General features: G+C 40.8%; 1 protein-coding gene across 3 annotated transcripts in view; it reads left to right on the top strand.

The window, feature by feature from the left end:
* ZNF317 (zinc finger protein 317) overlaps window positions 1-15,832 on the top strand; it is a 28,636-nt gene extending 12,804 nt beyond the window's left edge. The window contains exons 2-7 of one of the 3 annotated variants that reach the window (XM_033401345.2): window positions 5,727-5,852; window positions 6,436-6,575; window positions 7,054-7,180; window positions 7,755-7,850; window positions 8,342-8,424; window positions 8,915-15,832. In XM_033401345.2, the coding sequence (XP_033257236.1) occupies window positions 5,822-5,852; window positions 6,436-6,575; window positions 7,054-7,180; window positions 7,755-7,850; window positions 8,342-8,424; window positions 8,915-10,234 (1,797 nt within the window). In that variant the 5' untranslated portion in view covers window positions 5,727-5,821 and the 3' untranslated portion in view covers window positions 10,235-15,832. The remainder of the gene's footprint in view (window positions 1-5,726; window positions 5,853-6,435; window positions 6,576-7,053; window positions 7,181-7,754; window positions 7,851-8,341; window positions 8,425-8,914) is intronic. The other 2 variants (XM_049707118.1, XM_049707119.1) reach the window with 2 other exon arrangements.
* Window positions 15,833-22,982: the final 7,150 nt, after the last annotated feature.

The following is a 22,982-nucleotide window of genomic DNA, read 5'->3' on the forward strand; positions in this document are numbered from 1 at the left end:
ATTTTATCTAGATTACCTAATTTGTCGGTGTACAGTTGTTCATGGTATTCTCTTTATTTTTATTTTTTAAAATACCTTTTCTATTTCTATAATGTTGTGGATTTTTTTTTTTTTTTTGGCCATGCCTCACGGCTTGCAGGATGTTCGATGACCAGGGATTGAACCCGGCCCTGGCAGTGAAAGCCTGGCGTCCTAACCACTAGGCCACTAGGGAACACCCTTTTAGAGTCTTTTTAATTTCTGTAAGGTTGGTAGCAATGTCCCCATTTTTACTTCCGATTTTAGTTATCTTGTTGATCTTTTCAAAGAACCAACTTTTGTTGATTCTAGTTTTTCTGCTCTCCATTTCATTTATCTCTGTTCTAATTCTTTTGCTGCCTTTAGGTTTAGTTTGTGCTTATCTTATGGCTTAAGGTGTAAAGTTAGGTTGTTTGAGATCTTCTTTAATGTAGGTATTAACTGCTATAAATTTTCCTCTGAGCACTGCTTTCATTGCATCCCATCAATTTTGCTGTGTTACATTTCCGTTTTCATTTGTCTGAAAGTTTTTTCTAATTTCCCCAGTGATTTCTTCTTTGTCCTGTTGGTTGTGTGAGAATGTGTTGTTTCATTTCCATGTATTTGTAAATTTTCCAGTTTTCCCTCTATCATTGTTTTTTAGGTTCATTCCATTGTGGTTGGAGAATATATTTTGCTATTATTTGTCTTAAAATTGGTTGAGAATTGTGTTTGGCCTAATTTATGGCTTATTCTGGAAAACTCTAATTTTCTTTTTTTCATAAGTGTAGTTCATTGATTTTCACTGAGCTTGTCCACTTTTTAATGTAGACATTTAACTGTATACATTGCATTCTGAGAATGATTTTAACCTCATTTCACAAGTTTTTATTTGTTGTATTTTCATGTAGTATAAAATATTTATTAAATTTCCTTTGTTTCATCCTCTACATAAAATTATTTGTCTTTAACTTCCAAATATTTGAGTATTTTCTAGATATCTTACTGTTATTAATTTCAAATCTAGTACATTTGCTGTCTTTTTAAATTTGAGACTTTTTTATGGTCCAGCATATATGATCCAGACTCTATTGCTGGGTGTTGAATTGGAGAAAGTTAAATGATTTGGAGACATGTGGTGTAAGAGGTAGAATTCATTGACTTTTTTTTCAAGAGTTTTAAAACATCTACTTAATTTTATTATTGAAGTATAATTAATTTATCATTTTGTGTTTATTACTGCTGTACAGCAAAGTGATTCAGTTATACATGTATATACGTTATCATTCTTTTCCATTATGGTTTATCATAGGGTATTGAATATAGTTCTCTGTGCTATACAGTGGAACCTTGTTGTTTATCCATTCTGTATATAAAAGGTTACATTTGCTAACCCCAAACTCCCACTCTATCCTTCCCCCAAACCCCTCCCCCTTGGCAACCACCAGTCTGTTCTCTATTCATTGACCTTTTCTGCCCCCACTCCCCTTCATTTTCTATTTAATATCGGGTAGTGGATTAGGACCTGAGTACAGTGGTGTACTCTTCTAGTTTACTATATAGTTTAGGAAACAGAGTATAAAACAAGGAAATAAAAACAAGGGAGTAAAAACATAAAAATACATTGTGACAGGTTTTGTAGGAGAAAGAGAGTCAGCTAACAGAGAAAGCCAAGTTTTTTCATATGAAAATAATAACTTAAATTTTTAATGTGAAGAAGGTTGTGTGGATTTTTCTTTAGTTTGTAAGTGATTAGAGCCATGGAATGGAGCAGTTAAGTTGTAGCGCTTTTTTCCCCCTCATCTTTATTGGAGTATAATTGCTTTACAATGTTGTGTTGGTTTCTGCTGTATAACAAAGTGAATCGGCTATATGCATACATATATTCCCATACCTCACCTCCCTCTTGTGAGTGGCCAGAGGGCTGGCTACTGATTCTCTTCGTTGAGCCCAGAAACACAGGCTCAACAGGCTTTTGTATGAGATGTTCTTTGGTGGCTGTTAGTAGGCAGTGAGAATATGATTTTGAATTCATATTGGACCTTGAGTGTTAGAGATGAAAATTAAGGGACATTAAGGGAAGCCTTGGCAAAGCACAGAGTATGAAGAGCAGTAGGGTAAGGGCTGATTCTTGAGCAAATCCAGCCTTTAATGGTAGAAGGAGACCTTCTGAAGAAACCTTGACAGAGTATCGAGAAGTAGAGAGAGAACTAGGGAGAGAGTTATATAGAAGCCTAGAAAGAGAATGATTCTCGAAGAAAATAGACACCAAATTTTGCTGAGGATCTAAGACTGAAATGCACTTACTGGATTCCACTGACACAGGACACAGGAGTAATTGTATTTTCTGTGAAGATGGAGATGATGGTAATTGACATTAGGTACACTGAATTAGGGAGATAGTGTGGACTGTCTTTATAAGCTTTTGCTCTGGAGGGAGGACTAAGTGTAGCTGAGGCAGATCTGAAAAGGTTGGCTTTAGAAGGGAGGGAGGGCAGACATCTTACTGGTAACAGGAGTCATAGGTCAGTTGTGGGAGGAATTTTTGTGTAACTGGAGACATGAAAGTAAGAAAGACTCCACTTAACTTTTTTAAAGTAGAGTATAATTTACGTTCAAGAAAATGCACATATCTCAGATGATCAGTTTGATGAATTTTTTGACACGGTGTACATTGTATAGCCACTAACTGAAAAAAATAATAAAATATTTCAGTTGCCCCAGAAAGTTCCCTCTTGCTTCTCATTCTACCACCATATCATATTCCTGCAAGGAGGCGACCAACTTTTTTCCTTCTATTGACTTAAATAAACACATTTTGCTATCGACCTTAATAAATTTCACCTATTTGTGTAATAGGAGTTATAGAGCTTTTTTTTTGTCTCGCTTCTGTTGGTCAGCATTATAGAAGTTCATCCATGTTGTGTGTCTCAGTAGTTTCTTTTCGTTGATGAGTAGTATTCCACTCTACATACCACAGTTTGCTTATTCATTCTTTTGTTGATGGATATTTAGATTGCTTACACTTTGGGGCTATTAAGAATCAGATTGCTATGACCATTTTTATATGAATCTTTGTGGACATGTTTTAAAATTTTTCTCTTGGGTAAATATCTAGGAGTGGAATTGCTGAGTCAAATGATAGGTATACTTTTTAAGAAACTGGCGCATTGTTTTCCAAAGTGATTGAACCATTTCACACCCCCACCTTTAGTATGTGAGAGTTTTGGGTATGCTGTATCCTTGCCACCATTTAGTGTTTATAGTCTTTTAATTTTGGCTGCTCTGGTGGGTTAAAATGTTATACCATTAGTTTTAATTTGCATCCATCTGATGACTAATGATTTTGAGTAACTTGTCATGCTTATTGTTCCTCACTCATTTAATTTTGTGAAGTGTCTAAGTGTAGCCCTTGTTGAGTTTTTTTTTATTTTTTATTATTATTGTTTTGTAGGAGTTCTTTATGTAGTCTGAATGTGAATTCTTTGTCAGGTGTACGTACTGCAAATATCTTTTTTCCCCAATCTGTGGCTTGCCTATTTATTTTCTTTCTTTTTTAAAAAAAATAAACTTATTTATTTATTTATTTTTGGCTGTTTTGGGTCTTCGTTGCTGTGCGCGGGCTTTCTCTAGTTGCGGCGGTGGTGCCCAGGCTTCTCATTGTCGTGGCTTCTCTTGTTGCGGAGCATGGGCTCTAGGTATGTAGGCTTCAGTAGTTGTGGCACGTGGACTCAGTAGTGTGGCTTGCGGGCTGTAGAGCTCAGGCTCAGTAGTTGTGGCACACGGGCTTAGTTGCTCCGCAGCATGTGGGATCTTCCTGGACTAGGGCTAAAACCCATGTTCCCTGCATTGGCAGGCGGATTCTTAACCACTGTGCCATCAGGGAAGCCCCTATTTTCTTAATAATGTCATTTGATGACTAAAAATTTTTAATTTTGGTAAAGTCTTAATTATTGATTTTTTTTAATGTTTAGTTTCATTTGTGTCTAGTCTAAAATGTTGTGTAACTCAATGTTGTTAAAGTGTTCTCTGGATTTTACTTTTTGGTGTCTGAGTTATCTCAAAAAGGATTTTTTTAATTCAAATTTTTGTGTATGCAGTGATAATGGAGGTCAAAGTTCCTTTTTGTCCATTAAGTTCTTGCAGCACCTTGTTTTTTTCCTAATTTGAAGATCTAATTGGCTTTCTTAGGCGATTTATGAATTGGGCAGCATCCCATCTATCAACTATAGAAGGGTGCTGTCTCAGCACTATTTATTAAAAAGACCACTTTCCCTAATGAATTTCTTTATTCCCTTATTGAAAATCATTTGACTATGCACATGTAGGTCTATTTCTGTTTTGTTCCATTGACCTTTTTGTCTATACTTATTCCAACAGTTCTTCATTACTGTAGTAAAGTTAGTAATAGGAATCTTCTAAGTTTATTTTTCTTTCTTAACATTGTTCTGGCTCTTCTAGATCTTCTGCATTTTGGTACCCATTTTAGATTTGGTTTGTCAATGTCTAGAACATAACCTGCTGAGATTTTGGTGATGACTGCGTTGTATCTGCAGATGAATTTGGGGAGAGTGAATACCTTAATAATATTGACTCTTGCAGCCCATGAAAGTGATATAGCTCCTCACTTATTTAGGTTTTTTATTTCTTCCAGCATGGTCTCACAGCTTTTATTTGTTTATTCCTATGTGCCTTATATGTTTTATGCTATTATAAATGAAAGTATTTTTTAAGTTTCATTTTCCAGTTCTTTGCTGAGTTATGTTTTTTTTTTGTTGTGATTACTGTGAAATGAAATGCAAGATTATTTGCTGAAAGCAAGGGTCATGTAAGACAGTTTGGGGTTTAGAAAAACTGGTGAGATTTTTACATGGTTTTGGGGATATTGGGTTACCACTTATGCTTTTCTTTAGTATAGATGCTCCTTCAAGGTTAGTGACTCTTTTGAAAGCTGCTAGTGTGACCGGGTGTGTGCGGACTGGTCTTTCCAGGTACCTTCAGGGAGGAAACAGATGGTTGGAATCATCCCAGACTGGTCTTTTGCTCATTGAGGGTATACTAGGTAGAGGATTAAAGGAATTTTTATTTGTAGAAGTGATGGAACATGATGGATCTCTCAGCTGAATAGGTGGGGCAGTGAAGAAGAATTTGCTGTTAGGGAGCAAGGTGGTAGAAGCCTGGGTGGCCTGGAATCCCCTCTAAGTGGTAGAGTTTAAGTGAGAAGAATGTTGTGTAGGAGGTTTTGTCCAGAGGGCAAATTTCTGAATCATTGTTTGTGAAGTGAATCTGATTCTGGTGATGACAAGGCCTGGGCTGTGGCCCACAGGTGTGTATGTTGGTGTGGAGTGGGGGGCCAAAAGGCATTGGTGATCAGAACACATGGTCCAGATGGACCAGTCCTCATGGAAGCTGGAGCCATCCTAAGCCAGGAGGACTATGCCTTGAAGTTGAAGAAGTCTGGGGCTCAAGTGTTCAATGAGTGACAGAGTTTAACAGAATTGTAACTGGGGACAAATTACTTGAGAGAGTGAATCTGAATCTTACTCGAGGTAGGTCAGGGACCTCCACCACATTGCCTGGAGGTTTTACCTAAGCAGAGTTAAGGCCCAAGCTGAGACAGGCTGCTCCAAAGAGGAAACACTGAAAAACAAAAGTCAGAATTGTCCTGTTAGTGGGAGAGACAGAAAGCCTTTAGCTACACCTAGTAGTCTTTTTCTCATTTACTACAGATGCCTGCTCCAAGAGTCCCATGAGAGCGAGAGAGTAGCTTTCTGGTGCCAGTGCCCTGCTTTCATTCAGGCAAATTTACTATCATTCTCGGAGGATGGCAGCTCTTGGTCTGTCTCCCACATGTGGTAAGTTCTTCGGGTGATGAATGCCCTCAGAAATCAAGCTTCAGTGGCCAGTGGCCCCTGCCCCTTCACTGAGGGCAAGGATGTGCACAGCTAGTGGGAGGGCTGCCAGGTTAGAAGTGCAGGAGGATACGTGAACTGAACGGGGGTGGGAGTGAGTGAAGTCCTGAGAGCTCCCCAGGTGACTGTGTCTGATTCCGGGTCTTTGTGAGTTTGGGTGAGGCAGGGAGTGTTTGTAGTTGCTGTGTAAGGAGGGATACTGGTCGTTGGTAACCCTGCGGCATCCCATTTATTATTTTGATAAGTCTGGATGAAGTAACAGCTCTATCTCAGAGCTCCTATTTCTTTACCCATAGATTGAGAATATATATCATCATCTTTATGGCTATGTAGGCCCACCACCCTTTTTCCTGTCCTGGGGTAGAGCAGGGCCTCTCTGGCTTGTTGCACAACAGTGTGTGTGAGTGAGTGTGTGAGGGAATGTGAGATTGGGGCATGTGCACTGCACACATCGTTAGTGTGAGACTGTTTCCTGATCTGCGAATGTCAGGTGGGCTTTAATCCTCATGGGTCCTCTTTTCTCTAGCTATGTCCAACCAGGAGCCTGCCTATGTCCATGAGTCAGAAATTCCTCTTTCTTCAAAAGACCATTCCTGTCCCCAGGATGTGGAGCTGTTTGCATACAATGGCCTGGAGCCTCATACATCAACCCGTGTTGGTTCCCAGGTACACCAAGATCTCAAGGCCCCTGAGGGTGGAGGAGGCACTTCCCTAGAATGCCCGCAACATCACATGTTAGGATTCTTTTAGATCTTTATCCAGGCTGATCAATGCATGATCAGGGTGCAAGAGGAAGAGCGGGAGAAGTTGGTGAGGCTGTCCTGGTATCAGAGATGTTAGGGGAAATGACTTATATAACAGGTGTTTCTCTCATAGTATAGCTCAAAGCTCTCAGGTCAGGTTTGGAGTGGAAGTAGGTTTGATCCCATGTCAGGGTTGCGTTTGAAGCAATGAGATTATCTCATGAGATTTCTCATTGGAAGAGAAGACATCTGAGTGACTTCTAGAGTAAATGTTTAGACCCCAGATCCCCATATTGAAAATCCTGTGTTTAGAGTCTCTCCTGTGTAATCTTTAGCCTCAGCCATCTTTGAACACATACAGGCTGGGTTCTCACCGACCCCAAATGTGTGTGGTGTTTCAGAAATCAGTGACTTTCCAGGATGTTGCCGTGGACTTCACTGAGAAGGAGTGGCCCTTGCTGGATTCTTCTCAGAGAAAACTGTACAAAGATGTGATGCTGGAGAACTATAGCAACCTTGCCTCAGTGGGTAAGGCTGGCAGCATTTCTTCATTTATTCGTTCATGAATGAAATGTTTTTGTTGTAAGTACTTGCTGTGACCCAGGAACTGTGTGGGGATTCGGAACACAGTTATGAACAAACCGACCTGGTGCCTGCCTTGATGGTACCTTGGCTATTGAGACCTGTCCATTGTATTGCCCTTGGAGGTTGTCAAGTGTGTCTGAGCTTGGGCATAGCTTTCTGAGTTAAGACTTCCTCAACCCTGGCAGTCCAGTGGTTAGAACTCTGAGCTTTCACTGCCAAGGGCACGGGTTCAACCCCTGGTCAGAGAAGTAAGATCCTACAAGCCATGCGCCACGGCCAAAAAGAAAAACAAAATCCTCATTCTTTTGAAGGGCAAAATGTGTGGGTATTTGTGGTTTTGTGTTTTATGAAAGCCTTTCACTGTGTTCCTTAGAAATGTGGCACCATCATTTTGCTGCTCCTAAGTCAGACTTGTCCATCTTCAGAGCACTGAAGACCAAAACACTGACCCCAGACTAATGGAAGGGGTTGTCCTCTGCACGATCCTCCCTCAACATGTGTCTTTCCCCGTGAGTAGGGTGTCAGGTGAGCAAACCCAGCCTCATCTCCCACTTGGAGCAAGAAGAGGAGCTGAGGACAGAGGAGCAGGAACTTCACCAAGGCCCTTGTCCCGGTAAGCACCAGGCAGACACAAGTGCTTTTGAGAATCTGCTCTCTCCAGTGATTGGGATGACAGAGATCCATGAGGAAACGTCACCCAGGGAAATCTGAAAATGCTCTTTCTCTTTCACTGTCCCTCCATCCTCTCACAATTCTTTTGGTCTCCATGTCCCTTCTTCTTTAAATTCGACATGTGTCCAAATGGGTTCTTCGTCCCATTCTTTCCTACTCAACATTCCTGATCTCACTCTTAATGTCATTATCAATGTCATTCTTTGAAGAGGTGCTTCTTAGTGAGTCAGCTTAAATTTCTACCCTTGTCATTGCCAAATATCTCACATAACCAGATTTTTCAGTCATTTTTACTCATGTGTGTTCTCCCCTTTCATATTCCCTTTCCTTCTTTAGGGTTAATATTTGCAAAGAAAGCCACCTCTGTTTTTGTCACCATCATCCCACCATTTTCTTTCTCCAGCAAGTTAATATTTTCCCAATTTGTTTCAGATTGGGAGACTCCATCTAAAACCAAATGGTCAATTCTTATGGAAGATATTTTTGGGAAGGAAACATCTCATGGTGTGACAACGGTAAGATTTCCTTGGGATAATTCTGGATCTTCCATATTGGGAGAGGACAGGGGCAGCCTGAGTTAGAAAAGCAGTTCAAAACCAGGCAGGTCCCCAAGAGGAAACAGTGTCAGAGACACTGAATATTACCGATTTGGGGAAAACCCTAAAACCTGACCCCAAACCTCTTCACTTAAAGTTCCAGTGAGTAAATATTTCTATAACTGTGTCTCAGATGTTGAGTGTTGGGGCTTAATTGAGTTTTAAACAGTTAACAAAGTATATGTAAAAATCGTTGTGAAAGTTATACACATGGAGCCTCAGAGCATAGCATTCACTTGTTTTCTTTGATGGAGTCCAAATAAGGCAGGAGCAGTACTTTTGCACTGCAAATTATGACATCATTAGTCATAATGATGCGCTTCTATTTATGCCAGTTTATGTAGGGATAGTCTAAGGAATTTAATGAATATGGGAAATGCCTGAGTCAACCCTCTCTCTTCATCAACAGGAAAGCAGTCGGCTTGGAGAGAAATCCAGTGAATATGCTAACCTGTTTGACGTCTTCAGCATGGGTGCTCATCTTACTCAGCAAATGGGAAGGCACACTAGCAAGAGGCCTTATCACCGCCGGGACTGTGGGGTGACTTTCAAGAACAGATCTCATGTAACCCAACATGTGAACATTTACAATGGGAGGAAAATGCATGAATGTCATCAGTGCCAAAAAGCCTTCACCACGAGTGCTTCCCTTACACGGCACAGGAGAATACACACTGGGGAGAAACCCTATGAGTGCAATGCCTGTGGGAAAGCTTTCAATGACCCCTCAGCTCTTAGGAGTCATGCAAGAACTCACCTCACAGAGAAGCCCTTTGACTGCAGTCAGTGTGGAAATGCATTCCGAACCCTCTCCTCACTGAAGATACACATGAGAGTTCACACTGGGGAGAGACCTTATAAGTGTGATGAATGTGGGAAGGCATATGGCAGGAGCTGCCATCTCATTGCACACAGAAGAACACACACTGGAGAGAGACCCTACGAATGTCACGACTGTGGGAAAGCTTTCCAGCATCCCTCACATCTCAAAGAGCATGTCAGGAACCACACTGGAGAGAAACCCTACGAATGCACACAGTGTGGAAAAGCTTTCCGATGGAAGTCCAACTTTAACTTGCACAAGAAGAACCACATGGTAGAGAAAACATACGAGTGTAAAGAGTGCGGGAAATCCTTTGGGGACCTCCTCTCACGGAGAAAACACATGAGAATTCACATTGTAAAGAAACCTGTTGAATGTAGACAGTGTGGGAAAGCCTTCAGAAACCAGTCCATCCTTAAGACGCACATGAATTCCCACACTGGAGAGAAACCGTATGGGTGCGATCTCTGTGGGAAAGCCTTCAGTGCAAGCTCCAACCTAACTGCGCACAGAAAAATACACACTCAAGAGAGGCGCTACGAGTGTGCCACCTGCGGTAAGGTCTTTGGTGATTATTTATCGCGGAGGAGGCACATGAGCATTCATCTCGTAAAGAAGCATGTTGAATGCAGACAGTGTGGGAGGGCCTTCAGAAACCAGTCGACCCTTAAGACACACATGAGGAGTCACACAGGAGAGAAGCCTTATGAGTGTGATCACTGTGGGAAAGCCTTTAGCATCTGCTCGAACCTTAATGTGCACCGGAGGATACACACTGGGGAGAAGCCCTACGAGTGCCTGGTCTGCGGGAAAGCCTTCAGTGATCACTCATCCCTCAGGAGTCACGTGAAGACACACCGGGGAGAGAAGCTGTTCACATCATCAGTGTGGAAAAGGCTCCAGTAACACATCTCTTTAAAGAGAAACATGAGAGCGCAGACCTGGCAGGTGTAAGGAAGGCAGGAAGCCTTGATGAACTCATCTCACTGGGCACAAAAGAATATGTGTTAACTTGGGAGAAATCCAATTTGTGTAATAACTGTGGAAAGACTTGGGTTTTTCCACATCACTTTGGAGATAGTGTGAAAACTCAAGATAGTTGAGAAAACATGTGTTTGTGGTGTGAAGAAGCCGTCAGTGTACGTTTAGCTCTCAACAAACGAGAACTTAGGGGGAGAAACCCTAGTCTGATATTTAATGTCAAAATGACTTTAGCATCACCTTGTACCTCCTTGGCACAAGAGTAAGCCCACCAGGGAGGATCTCTGTAAATTCCAAGACTGGACAGACCTTTCCTGGTCTCACTGTATTCCTCATGAGAGAAATCACACTGAAGAGAAAAACCTATGAAATAAGGACCATGGGAAAGTCGGTAATGGGTGGGCAAACTATGGCCAGCTGTCTGTTTTTGTACAGCTGGCAAGCTGAGAATATTTGTTGCATTTTTAAGAAGAAAAATATGTGCCAGAGATCATGTGTGCCCGACAAAGTTTAAAATACTGTCTGGCCCTTTACAGAAAAAAATTGCCAGTCCTTGGTCTACAGCAGTGGTTCTCAACTGGGGATAACTTTGCTCCCCGGGAGACACTTGGCAATGTCTGGAGACATTTTTGGTTGTCAAAGCTGGGAAGGTGCCACTGGCATGTTTTGGGAAACATCGGGGATGCTGTTAAATATCCTGCAGTGGACAGGAGGCTTCCCCCAAGAGAGAGAAATTATGTGCCCCAAAATGTCAGTATTGTTGAGGTTGAGAAACCTTAGCCAACAATCCCTCCATTTTTTAATGAAACACGTGGGTACTCACACTAGGAGAAATTTCTATTTAAAACTTCAAAATTATAATCTGTGTAATTCTTTCAGGAAACACATGAGAACCCACACTGCAGACAATCCCTATGTGGAGATAATTTTATCCACAGCCCTGTCACTTGAATCCCCAGTGGGATTTCTTAGTAAATGTGGAATTGCACTTATCAGTCTTTCATCATGAAAGTGGACCCCAGCTCATGAATTTTTAAGTCTTTAATTTTAAGATTATGCTCTTCCAAATAACCCTTATGCCCCATCACAGAAGGTTTGTATATAGTATTTTTACTAGAATTTCATTCTCGATATGTCTTCATTTCCTTTTGGACAACTTACTTGACCGATGGAATTTTTTAGAATAGTGTTATATGCTGTGTAACATGTGGGTATTTTTAGTACCTGTTTGTTACAAGTATCTAATTCAAATACAGTTGTGATCAGAGCAGGATGTCTTCATCAGATTGATCCTTTGGAATGTTTTTGGCCTCCCATCCAGCCAAGAGTAACATATAGTTGCTCCTTCAGTATCTCATATTCTTTTATATCAAGAAAGTCCAAGTTTTGTCTGATTAGTAAGGTGTGCTATTTTTAAAAATCTCTTACAGGTTTTCCTGCAGCTAGTACAGTCCATGTTCACAGCCTGGCCATTGACAAATAAGCACATATCACTGTATGGGCTGTAAAAAAGCTTTTGAAAAAGAGTCATTCTTGTCTAGATTCTTCTCTACATTTTTTTTTCCTTGCTCTTCTCATTACTTCTTACCTTGAAAAGAGATTCAGTATCTTGTGTTAAAGGTGCATCTTATGACCGTGAGGATGCAAGCCACAGGCTGAAGGGGGAGATAACTGCAGAAAAATCACAATGATCCTGGCTTCCCCCGTGGCTTCTTTGAGTGTCTGCAATAGTCCTGGATTTGTTGTTTCCAGACTTCCTATTACATGAGAAAAAAGAAAACTGATTATTGGTTTAAGCTACTTTGGATATTTGATTGTTTAATCTATTTAATAATTGTTTTATTGGTGGCAGGAGGGTTCCACTGTACCCAGCTGGATGCTATCTGTAACCCATACATCTGGTCATTAGTGAGGTTGGAGAGCTGCTACATGTGTGGGTATAATCTACTTATACTTTTAGTTGTTGGATATGGGTTTTAAAAATCCTTAAACCATGTTTTTAAATTGTATTTCAAATCCCTGATGTACTTAAACATTACTTCTTGACTTGTGTTGAAATAAGTGTATTAGTTTTCACAAAAGCTCTAAGAAGTAGGTACCACCAGTAACTCCCTTTTGCATATGGGCAGTCTGAGGCAAGGAAGTTTAAGGGTGCTCGTGTGAGGTCAGCTCATTAACAAGTAGTAGTGTCTGTGTTTTGAGTCCATACTCTCTTATGTCAGGCCCTGTTTGGTGCCCTGAATCTATAGCAGTGAGTCAGGATTTTTGCCTTCATGGTGATCACATTCTACTTGGGATTAAGGCACGTGATAAACAAATGAGTAAATATATTGTATATCAGGTGGTGGTCAGTTCAGTGCTGGGAAATTTAAGCATGCTGATGATGAGAGGGATGCGGGGGTTCAGTGGAACTATTGGATGGATAGTGAACGCCTTTCGTTTAAGGGGACATTTGAGTAGAGATGTAAATTCGCTGCCAGTGTGCACCATGCTGTAATGTGGGGAAGAGCACCCTCGGCAGTTCAAAGGTCATGAAAAAGAATTTTGCTTGGGACAGAGGGGCCAGTGTGACTGGAGTCAGGCAAGCTTGGGAATTGCAGAAGGTGTTGAGGTCAGAGCTGGATTGAGGTCCTGTTCACTGCAGCATCTTGTGGGTTAACTGGAAGGACTTTGCCTTTCTTTCTCAGTGTGGAAAGTCAGTGGAGGATTTTGGACAGAGAAGTGACAGCCATTCAATTTCTGTTTTTAGAGGAACATAGTGGCTTATGGGTTGATAGGCTAAATAGAGGGACAAGATGCAAACAGAAACCTGTTAGAAGGTCATTGCAAAGTTCAAGTTAAATGTAACAGGGTCCAGATTATTAGTAGTAGGGGTGTTTTTAGAGTCACGTTGAATGTGGCTGTAGTTTCTTTTGTATTTTCATCCCACAATTCGTTTAACTAGTGCTGATGTACAGTTAGTTGCTGGACTATTTCCACTTTTCCCAGTTAGGAACAATGCTGGTTTAAGAAATTGTGTACATGCCTTCTGGAGCGTTGCTGAGTTATTCCAGGAGTGTGAAATTGCTGGGTTGTAAAGTCCACAGTTGTTTCTGCAGTGTTTGTGTAATGACACCTGTGTGGTAACATTTAAAACAGGTTTTACTGAAATGCAGAAAAGTGCTTAACTCATACAGCTAAATTATCACATGAACACATCCGTGTAAACAGGCAAGAAAAATGTTTTACTCTCATTTCTGATAACCCCTTCTCGCTTTGTCCACATAACAAACCTTTCCTTACCCCTCACAAGTGACTAATATTCTAACTCTGACAACATGGCTTGGATTTTTGTTTTTGAACCCTATGCAAATGGAGCCACACAGTATACGTTCTTTAGTGTCTGTCTTAATTTGCCCAGTATTTTTGTGAGGACCTCTAGATAGTAATACATTTTATTGGGTTCCATTGTTTGAATATTCCATTTATTTAAGCAGTTTGTGTTGATGGACATTTGTCTTTTCAGCTTGGGGCTATTGTAAATAATGCTGCTGTGAGCATATTTTAGTATTTCTGATAGTGCATAAGTGCATATATTTCTCTTGGGTGTATACCCTGGACTGAAATCACTGGATCACATGGGATGCATATTTCATAGATGATGCCAATTTTCCAAAGTGGTTGTACAAATTTGTTTTTCAACAGGCTATTTTATGGAGTTGGATCAGATGATACTAAAGTTGCCTGCCTTTTTCTTACTGATTTATATATTCCAGATGTGGGCCCTATGGCTGGATATGTTTTGCAAGTAATTTTTCCCACTCTGGCTTATCTCTTCAGTGTTTTAATTGGTGTCTTCTGATTAAATGAGTTCTTGATTTTAATGTCACCTAATTTTTTTTTTTTTGGCAACACAGGACTGAAAAGCCATTTTATTTCCACAGTTACAGTCTTAGGATTAATAAAATTATTTTTGGAATTGATCTTGGAGGTAGGGGACCATAATATTAATAATACCTCACCATTTCCCACACAGACACAAAGCAAATGCACAACACAACACCAGACATACCGAATGTCATCTAATCTTTATGGGCATCATTCTTCTGTTCCTGTGTAAGAAACATTTACCTACCCTGAAGGCAAGAAGATGTTTCACATTTTTTTCTATAGGTTTTATTGTTTTAGTATACACATTTAGATCTACCCCTTGGAATTGATTTTTTTGTGTTATTGTGTGAGGGAGGATTAAGTTTTTTTTTTTTCCATATTAACCCAGCATCATTTATTTTAAAAGTACATCTTTACCCTAGGGATTTTTCACCTTTGTCATATACTGAATTCCATATGTCTTGGGTCTAAATTTGGACTTTATTCTATTCTATTGGTCTGTTTGTTCACACACCATGCCACAGTGTTTAAATTATAAATCAGAGGCTTTATAATAAGTTTCAATGTCTGGATGGACTAGTTCCCCCTCATGGTTTTTCTTTTTAAGTGTTTTTCTAGGTATTCTTGTATGCATGTGTGTGTGCGGGGAGGGAGGTATATGTACTTGTCTATTATCTTGTCCAACTCCATAAAATTAGCTTGTTGGTATTTTTATTGGCTTTGCCTTGAATTTATAACTTATAAATTAACTTGGGGGAATTAATATCTCTATAATGTTGTCATCTTATCCAAGAACAGGGGATGTCTTCCGATTAGTTCAAGTCTACTTTAGTGTATGTCAGGAATGTTTAAGAATTTGCTTAGTAAAAGTTTTCTACATTCTTGTTAGGTTTTCCCTAAGTATTTAATATTACATTGTAAATTAAATTTTCTCTACCATTATGTTTTCTCTTCACAGTTTCTGTATATGAGAGCTATTAATTTTGTGTCTTGATTTTATAATTTGATACTTCACTGAATTCTTTCATTTTTTGAGTTCATTTTATTATTTATTTTCTGGGATTTTCCAGGTATACTACCGTATCATCTGCAAACTGAGTGAGCTTTGCTTGTTTATCAACTCTTAATGCCTCTTATTGTTTTTGATTGTCTGATTGCATTGGCTAGTACCTCTAGTATGATAATAGAGGGCATTCTTGCCTTGTTCTAGAGGTAATGCCCCTATTGTTTTTCCATTCATTAAGATAAATGTTCTTTAGAACTAAGGTGTACAGTTGACCCTTGAACAACGTGGGGGTTAGGGACACCGACCCTCCACACAGAAAATCCATGTATAACTTTACTGTTTGCCCTCCATATCCATGGTTCCACATCCAAGGATTCAGTTGCAGATTATATAGTATTGTAGTACATAATTTTTGAGAAAAAAAAATCCATGTATAAGTGGACCCATGCAGTTCAAACCTATGTTGTTCAGGGGTCAACTGTATATTTTATCATATTGAGAAAGTATCCTGTGTTCTTGAATGTTTTACTATGAATGGGTATTGTATTTTGTGCAAGTTTTTCTGAAGATCAATGAGGAGGATTGTGATTCTCTTCCTCTGATTTATCAATATAGTATATGATATTAATAAATTTCTCAATACTCAACAGATTTTGTGTCCCTAGAATGAATTTTATTGGCCATGGTATATTATTTTCTTAATGTGTTGTTGGATTCTGTTTGCTAGTATTTTGTTTAGAATTTTGCATTGGTATTCATGAATAATTGATGTGTGGTTTCTTAGTACTGTCTGTCTGGTTTGGGTATTAGTATTATGGCTGCTTCCTGAGAGGAATTAGGAATTTTTGCCTCCTTTTCAATGCTCTGGAATAATTTGTACAGCATTAAGACTATGTGGTTTTTAGAAGATTTGGTAGAATTCTTTGTGAAACCATCGGGGTGGAGTGCTTTTTAGTGGTTTGTTTTCTTAGGAACTTTATTTCTTTAATGGAAATTAGTCTGTTTTAAGCTTTCTAACCTGAATGGAGTCAGCACTGGTAATCTGTATTTTCCTAGGAAATTGTTCATTTAACATAGAGGTCAGCAAAGTGGTTATATGATTTTAAAAATATTTTTTGATTCAATGGTCATCACCTCTTATTTTTTCTATATTTGCTTTCTCATTTAGTGCATCAAATAAGCTAGTGGTTTATTTGTTTTTTTGAAAAAAATGGAATTAATTTCTTCTTATTTATTTAGGCTGTACCGGGTCTTAGTTGCAGCATGCAGGATCTTTAGTTGTGACATGCGGACTTCTTAGTTGCGGCATGCAGGTGAGATCTTAGTTCCCCGACCAGGGATCGAACCTGGGCCCCCTGCAATGGGAGTGTGGAATCTTACCCACTGGACCACCAGGGAAGTCTCTTCCTCATTAATTTCTGCTTTTATCTCCACTACTTCCTTATGCTTTCTTTTGGTTTATTTTTCTTTTTCTAGGTTTTTTTTCCTTAATAGTAATTAATTTATTCTTAATCTTTCATTTCATTCACAAGTGTTTTGTGCAGTGAATTTTCCTCTGCTCACTGATTTGAATGCATCCCATAGATTCTAATATGTAGTTTTGATTATCATCATTTCTTTACAGTTCTGTAATTTCAGTTTGTATTTTTACTTTCACTTAGGAGTTAATAAGGTTTTTAAATATCCAGGTATAGGGCTTCTCTGGTGGCGCAGTGGTTGAGAGTCCGCCTGCCGATGCAGGGGACACAGGTTCGTGCCCTGGTCCGGGAGGATCCCACGTGCCACAGAGCGACTGGGCCCGTGAGCCGTGGCCGCTGAGCCTGCGTGTCCAGAGCCTGTGCTCCACAACGGGAGAGGCCACAGCAGTGAGAGGCCCGCGTACCACAAAAAAAAAAAAAAAAGTATCCAGGTACAAGAACCCTTTTTGTTTTTGTTAGTAAAGTCTAGGTTTATTTTATGTTGGTTATTCTGCAATTTGAATATAATATGCCTAGATCTAGGCTTTTTTTTTTCCTTTTTTCTATTGATCCCGTTTGTATTGATGATCTCTTAGTTTCCTGTATCTGTGGTGGTTTGCTATCTGTCATTAATTTTGGAAAATTCTCATCCGTTATTACTTTAAATATTCTGTTCTTTTCTCTCATTCTTCTCCTTCTGGTATTCCCATTATATGCATTTACACCTTTTGTAAATTGTCCTGCAGTTCTTGGATATTGTTTTTCTTTTCATATTTTTCTTTGCATTTCAGTTTTGAAAGTTTCACTGCTGTATCTTCAAGCTCACTGATCATTCTTTCTTCAGCCACATCCAGTCTATTGAGCCCATCCTTTGATAGCATTCTTCATTTCTGATATAGTGTTTTTTATTTTTAGCATTTCCTTTGATTCTTTCTTTTTTTTAATTTAAATTTTAACTTATTTATTTTTGGCTGCATTGGGTCTTCGTTGCTGTGCGCGGGCTTTCTCTAGTTGCGGCGAGCGGGGGCTACTCTTCGTTGCAGTGCATGGGCTTCTCATTGCGGTGGCTTCTCTTGCTGCGGAGCACGGGCTCTAGGTGCGCGGGCTTCAGTAGTTGTGGCATGCAGGCTCAGTAGTTGCACAGGCTCTAGAGTGCAGGCTCAGTAGTTGTGGAGCATGGGCTTAGCTATTCCATGGCATGTGGGATCTTCCCGGACCAGGGCTTGCACCCGTGTCCCCTGCATTGGCAGGCAGATTCTTAACCACTGAGCCACCAGGGAAGTCCTTGATTCTTTCTTAAAGTTTCCATATCTCTGCTTACATTACCCATTTGTTCTTACATATTCCCTTTATCCATTAGAACCCATACCATATTAACCACAGTTAATTAAAATTCCCAGTCTGGTAATTCCAAAATCTCTGCCATAACTGAGTCTGGTTCTGATGCTTGCTTTCTTGTTTTAGACTGTTTCTTTTCTTTTTTCCTTGCCTTTTAATACGGCTCGCAGTTTTTTTGTTGAAATCTTGACATGATGTGTTGGGTAAAGTGAACTGCAGTAGATAGTCCTTTAATGTGCTTAATATTTTTCTAGCTAGAAGTTAGCCTATGTTTGCTGATTGTGTAGCTATTGTGTCAGAGGCTAAAGTATCCTCCAGTGTCCTTATTTTTATCTTCCCTGTTCTTGGGTTCTTCTAGAGACTCTTTTTTAAATTTTATTTATTTACTTATTTTTGCAGCCTTTCAAATTTATTTGGGTTTGTTTAACTTTAATTTTTATCTTTTGGCCATGCTGTGCGGCTTGTGGGATCTCAGTTCCCTGACCGGGGATTGAACCCCGGGCTGCAGGAGTGAAAGCCTGGAATCCTAACCACTAGGCCACCAGGGAACTCCCTAGAGACTCTTTAAATAGGAGCTTAAGACTAGCAATTCTTTAAACTGTAGTCCTTTGTTCTACACGAGCCCAGGAAAATCCTTTCCCTTCAGTTTAAGCTACGTGCGTTCCTTTATATTTGTCTTTAGCCCACTGCTACTTTTATGAATTCAGAATAAAAGCTGATTTTTTTAAAAAGTACTCAGTTACGCCTTGAGAATCTAAGTAGATAAATAAATCTGCTTCCTAAAGACAAGTTCCAGCCTCAGGCCTTTGACAATCCTTCTGACTTAATATTTGTGATATCTAAAAAAGTTTCTCTACCTTACCCAAGAAGAAGGCAGATTTGAATACTGTAACATAGATCAATTGCCGTCTTCTACACACCACTGTCAGTTAGTCATGCACCTGAGAAGACACAGGTGAAATGAGTCAACTTATCAGCTGGAAACTGGGACCATTTATTGAGTGCTGTCTGTTCAGCCTCACTTCATCTGTCAACTGCAGTACCTTTCATGCTGGTACCACCTGATAGATCAGTTGGGCTTATAGTGCATTATGTCAGGGGGGCAGGTCACAGGGCTTCCATCTTCCGTTTGTCTTCCTGAAGTCCCTGCACCCTGTCCACTTGCAGTGCTCCATGCAGGTCTTTGGGTGCTTGGTGGGGGGCAGTTGCACATCTGTGAGTGAAGGTGGCGAGTGTTCTGCAGATCAAAAGTTTTCCTCAGCTCATTAGTGAAGAAATAGCAATTATTGACTGGCTCTTGCCTACATTTGAAAAAAAAAATGTACCCTAGAGGCCAAGCCCAAGGGGAGAAGAGCACTTTCTCTCAGCATTGAGTAAAATATGACTCTTTCTTTAGTTAGGAGCCCTGGGAACCTAGCACAGCTGCTCCCTCAACCCAGTTCCTCCATCATGTCAAGTAACAGGGCAGAAGGAAACTGAATTCCCATCGCCACCTAAGTGGCTCAGAGCTCTTGCATCTCATTGCACTGTTCTGCCAGTTCTTGGGACAGACGTGATACCTTACACAGTCTCTCTGGAGAGAACTTGTAATTATACTCCTACCCGGTCTTCTTGTCTCGCTGTGGCTTTCATTTGTTGGGGCCTCTCCAGCAGGAAGCAGCTCTGTCTTATGTAATGTTTGGGTAACTCCACTCCACTCAGGAGTTTTTCCTCTCTAGGGAACCAGTGAATATCAGTTAAGTGCCTTACACTGGACTAGGCTTTGGGAAGAAAGACATGGTACTGTCCTTAAAGGAGTAAAGATCTAGGAGGAGAGACAGATATAAACAACAAATGAGATAGTTAGTATAGCCTGGTAATCCATTAACGAGGCCCCGAGGAGGGATGCTGAACTTTGGAAGTTCAAGGAAAGCCATGTTGAAGAGATGATGCAAGCTACGTGTAGAAGGCTTATTTATAGTGTTCAGGATCAGATTTGAATCAGCATGTCAATCCTGAGTGCAAAAGCACAGAAAAACACATATAACATTCTCTGACATGTAAAAGGACAATCTTTGAAGTAGGAGATAAAGCTGAAGAGATAACATGGGACATTATATAACACTTACACATGTACATCAGGACTTTATCAATCTCAATTTAAATGTTAGTTGAAGTTGATGGAAATCCATTGGCATTTGATGCGATTTGCTGCGTAGGAAGAACGGTAGCCTGTGCATGCTCCTTAGAGAATGGAATGAAGGGGGCCTGTTCATATTTGCTGCATAATAAACTACCTCAAACACCGTGGTTTAAAACAACCACCACTTACTTCGTTTACAATTCTGTTGCTTGACAATTTGGGCTGTTCTTAGCTGGGCTCACCATGTGCTTGCAGTTGGCTGCTGGTTTGGTTACTTGCCCTTCACTCCGGTCTCATCCCCCAGTAGTCTAGATGGGGCCTGTACACATGAGGCCAGAGGGTTCCAGAAGAGCGCAAGCTCCACTCTGCAGGGTGCTTTTCAAGCCCCTGCATGTGTCATGTTTGCCTGCACCCCATCGCCCAGTGCAGTCACATGAGTCAGCCCAGTGTGGAAGGGTCCTCAGAATTACACAGAAGGGACATGGGTACAGGAAAGGGAAGAAATGGTACCTATTTTTACAGTTGCCACAAGGCCAGTGTTTATACTGCAAGAATTTCAAATGAGGGAGAATAGCTTTATATAGATACAATTGACATATAAGAAGCTGCACATTCTTAACATACAATTTGATAAGTTTTGACCTATATGTACACTTGTGAAACCATTGTCACAGTCAAAGTGGTGATCCCCCCAAAGTTTCCTCATGTCCCTTTGTAATCCTTCCCCATTATTACCCAGGCAACCAATGAACAGATAAGATTCTTGTTCTCTGGCGCTTCGGTCACTAAGATTTGTTCATCTGTTTATTCAACAAATGTCCGTTGATGGTCTGTTCCAGACCTATGGCCTCCTTCTCCATGCAAGGACTCTTCTGTCTAGAGACCAGTATTTTAGGTCCGTTCTCTTTTGGGCCTTAGGAAAACTAGGGTCTAACCCTTACTTTTTTTTTCCCCTTCATTTCCCTTTCATTGATTGTTCTGAGTCGTGGTAAATCAGTGGTTCTCATTCAAGAGTGATTTTGTCCCTAAGGGATATTTGGCGATATTTGGAGTTTTTTTTTTTTTTTTTCCTTGGCTGCGCTGCGCAGTTTTCAGGATCTTAGTTCCTTGACCAGGGTCTAGTCCTAACCACTGGACCGCCAGGGAGTTCCCTATTATTTTGCTTTTTTTTTTTCTTAATTTATTTATTTTTGGCTGCATTGGGTCTTTGTTGCTGCACGCAACTAGAGAAATCTAGTTGTGGTGAGCAGGGGCTACTCTTCGTTGTGGTGCACAGGCTTCTCACTGCAGTGGCTTCTCTTGTTGCAGAGCACAGGCTCTAGGCGTGCGGGCTTCAGTAGTTGTGGCATGCAGGCTCTAGAGTGCAGGCTCAGTAGTTGTGGCACACCAGCTTAGCTGCTCCGCGGCATGTGGGATCTTCCCAGGCCGGGGTTCGTACCCTTGTCACCTGCATTGGCAGGCGGATTCTTAACCACTGCACCACGAGGGAAGACCTTTTTACTTTTTTGAATGGGATGTAAGAGTGGTGGAAGCTGCTGGCATGTGGTGGATAAGGCCACAGATGCTGCTAAACATCCTACAATGCGTAGGGCAGTACCCGTCGCCCCCCTCCAAGAATTATGTGGCCCCAAATTTTAACAGTACCGAGGTTGAAAATCCCTGTGGTAGAATAATAATTTCTATACCTGCAACTAATTGAAAGATGGAGGACAGTCAGACACTGTTCAGGCTTATTAGGATGGTCCTATCTTGGCTTCATCTTACTCCAGTGCCCCAGGTCACCAGGGCCAGAGGTCCCATAGAATGGTTGGAAGCTAAGACATTGCACTGAATAAAGTGATTTTTTTTTTTTTCCCAGTAGCAATCAGGTTTTTTTTTTTTGTTTTTTTTTTTTTTTGCGGTACGCGGGCCTCTCACTGTTGTGGCCTCTCCCATCGCGGAGCACAGGCTCCGGATGTGCAGGCTCAGCAGCCATGGCTCACGGGCCTAGCCGCTCCACGGCATGTGGGATCTTCCCGGACCAGGGCACGAACCCATGTCCCCTGCATCGGCAGGCGGACTCTCAACTACTGCGCCACCAGGGAAGCCCAGCAATCAGTTTTTATCTCACACTCAGACCTCTCCTGGAGAAGAATGCAGCTGGGCAGAGCTTTGTGGGGTGCAGGATCCTGCCAATAGATATACCTCTTTTTGGCACAAGATGGGGGCACAAATAAATAAATGTTGTGTTCATGAATATGGTATCCACTGCTTTTTCAAAATGTGTACATTTGATACTTAACACTGATTTTCTATAATCACCCCAGCAATTATTTACAAATGAAGAATCTGAGGCTGCTTAGAGACAGAGAGTAAATAATAAAGTTAGGATTCAAACATTGGAATCTGCCTGCATCCAAATCTTGTATTCAACAAGAGGGTTCCTCATTCCTCAAGTCAACCCAAGACAGGTTTTAATTCTTTGCTCTCGTTTCAAGAGAATCTCCCCATGGAGCTGAACCAGTATAAAGGATGCTCTGCCCTCCCAGTTCCCTGTTGTAGCGAGTCCTTGTTTGGGGCCATTTCCTGGTCCAATCCTTAGTCTCTAGATCCAGGAAAGTTCTCTCCTGGACTCTACAGATCTGATTTCCAGCACATGGTGCTCCTGGGGCGATTCAGAGGGCTGAGCCTTGCACAGGGCCCCCTCCTACATGACGTCCTCAGTGCCCTAAGTCAGAGCTCTGGGGATTCATTCAGCCTCATCTAAATCCATAGCCTGATCAACCCTCTCTAGTCAGCTTTTCTACCTGTACTGCTGATAATGGATCCCTTTGTACCTTCACGTGGTGAACATGGGCCCAGACAGCTCTCATGGATCTTGTGATGGATAACAATTATTGA

This window comes from Orcinus orca, chromosome 3 (assembly GCF_937001465.1).
Source record: "Orcinus orca chromosome 3, mOrcOrc1.1, whole genome shotgun sequence".
Taxonomy (NCBI): domain Eukaryota; kingdom Metazoa; phylum Chordata; class Mammalia; order Artiodactyla; family Delphinidae; genus Orcinus; species Orcinus orca.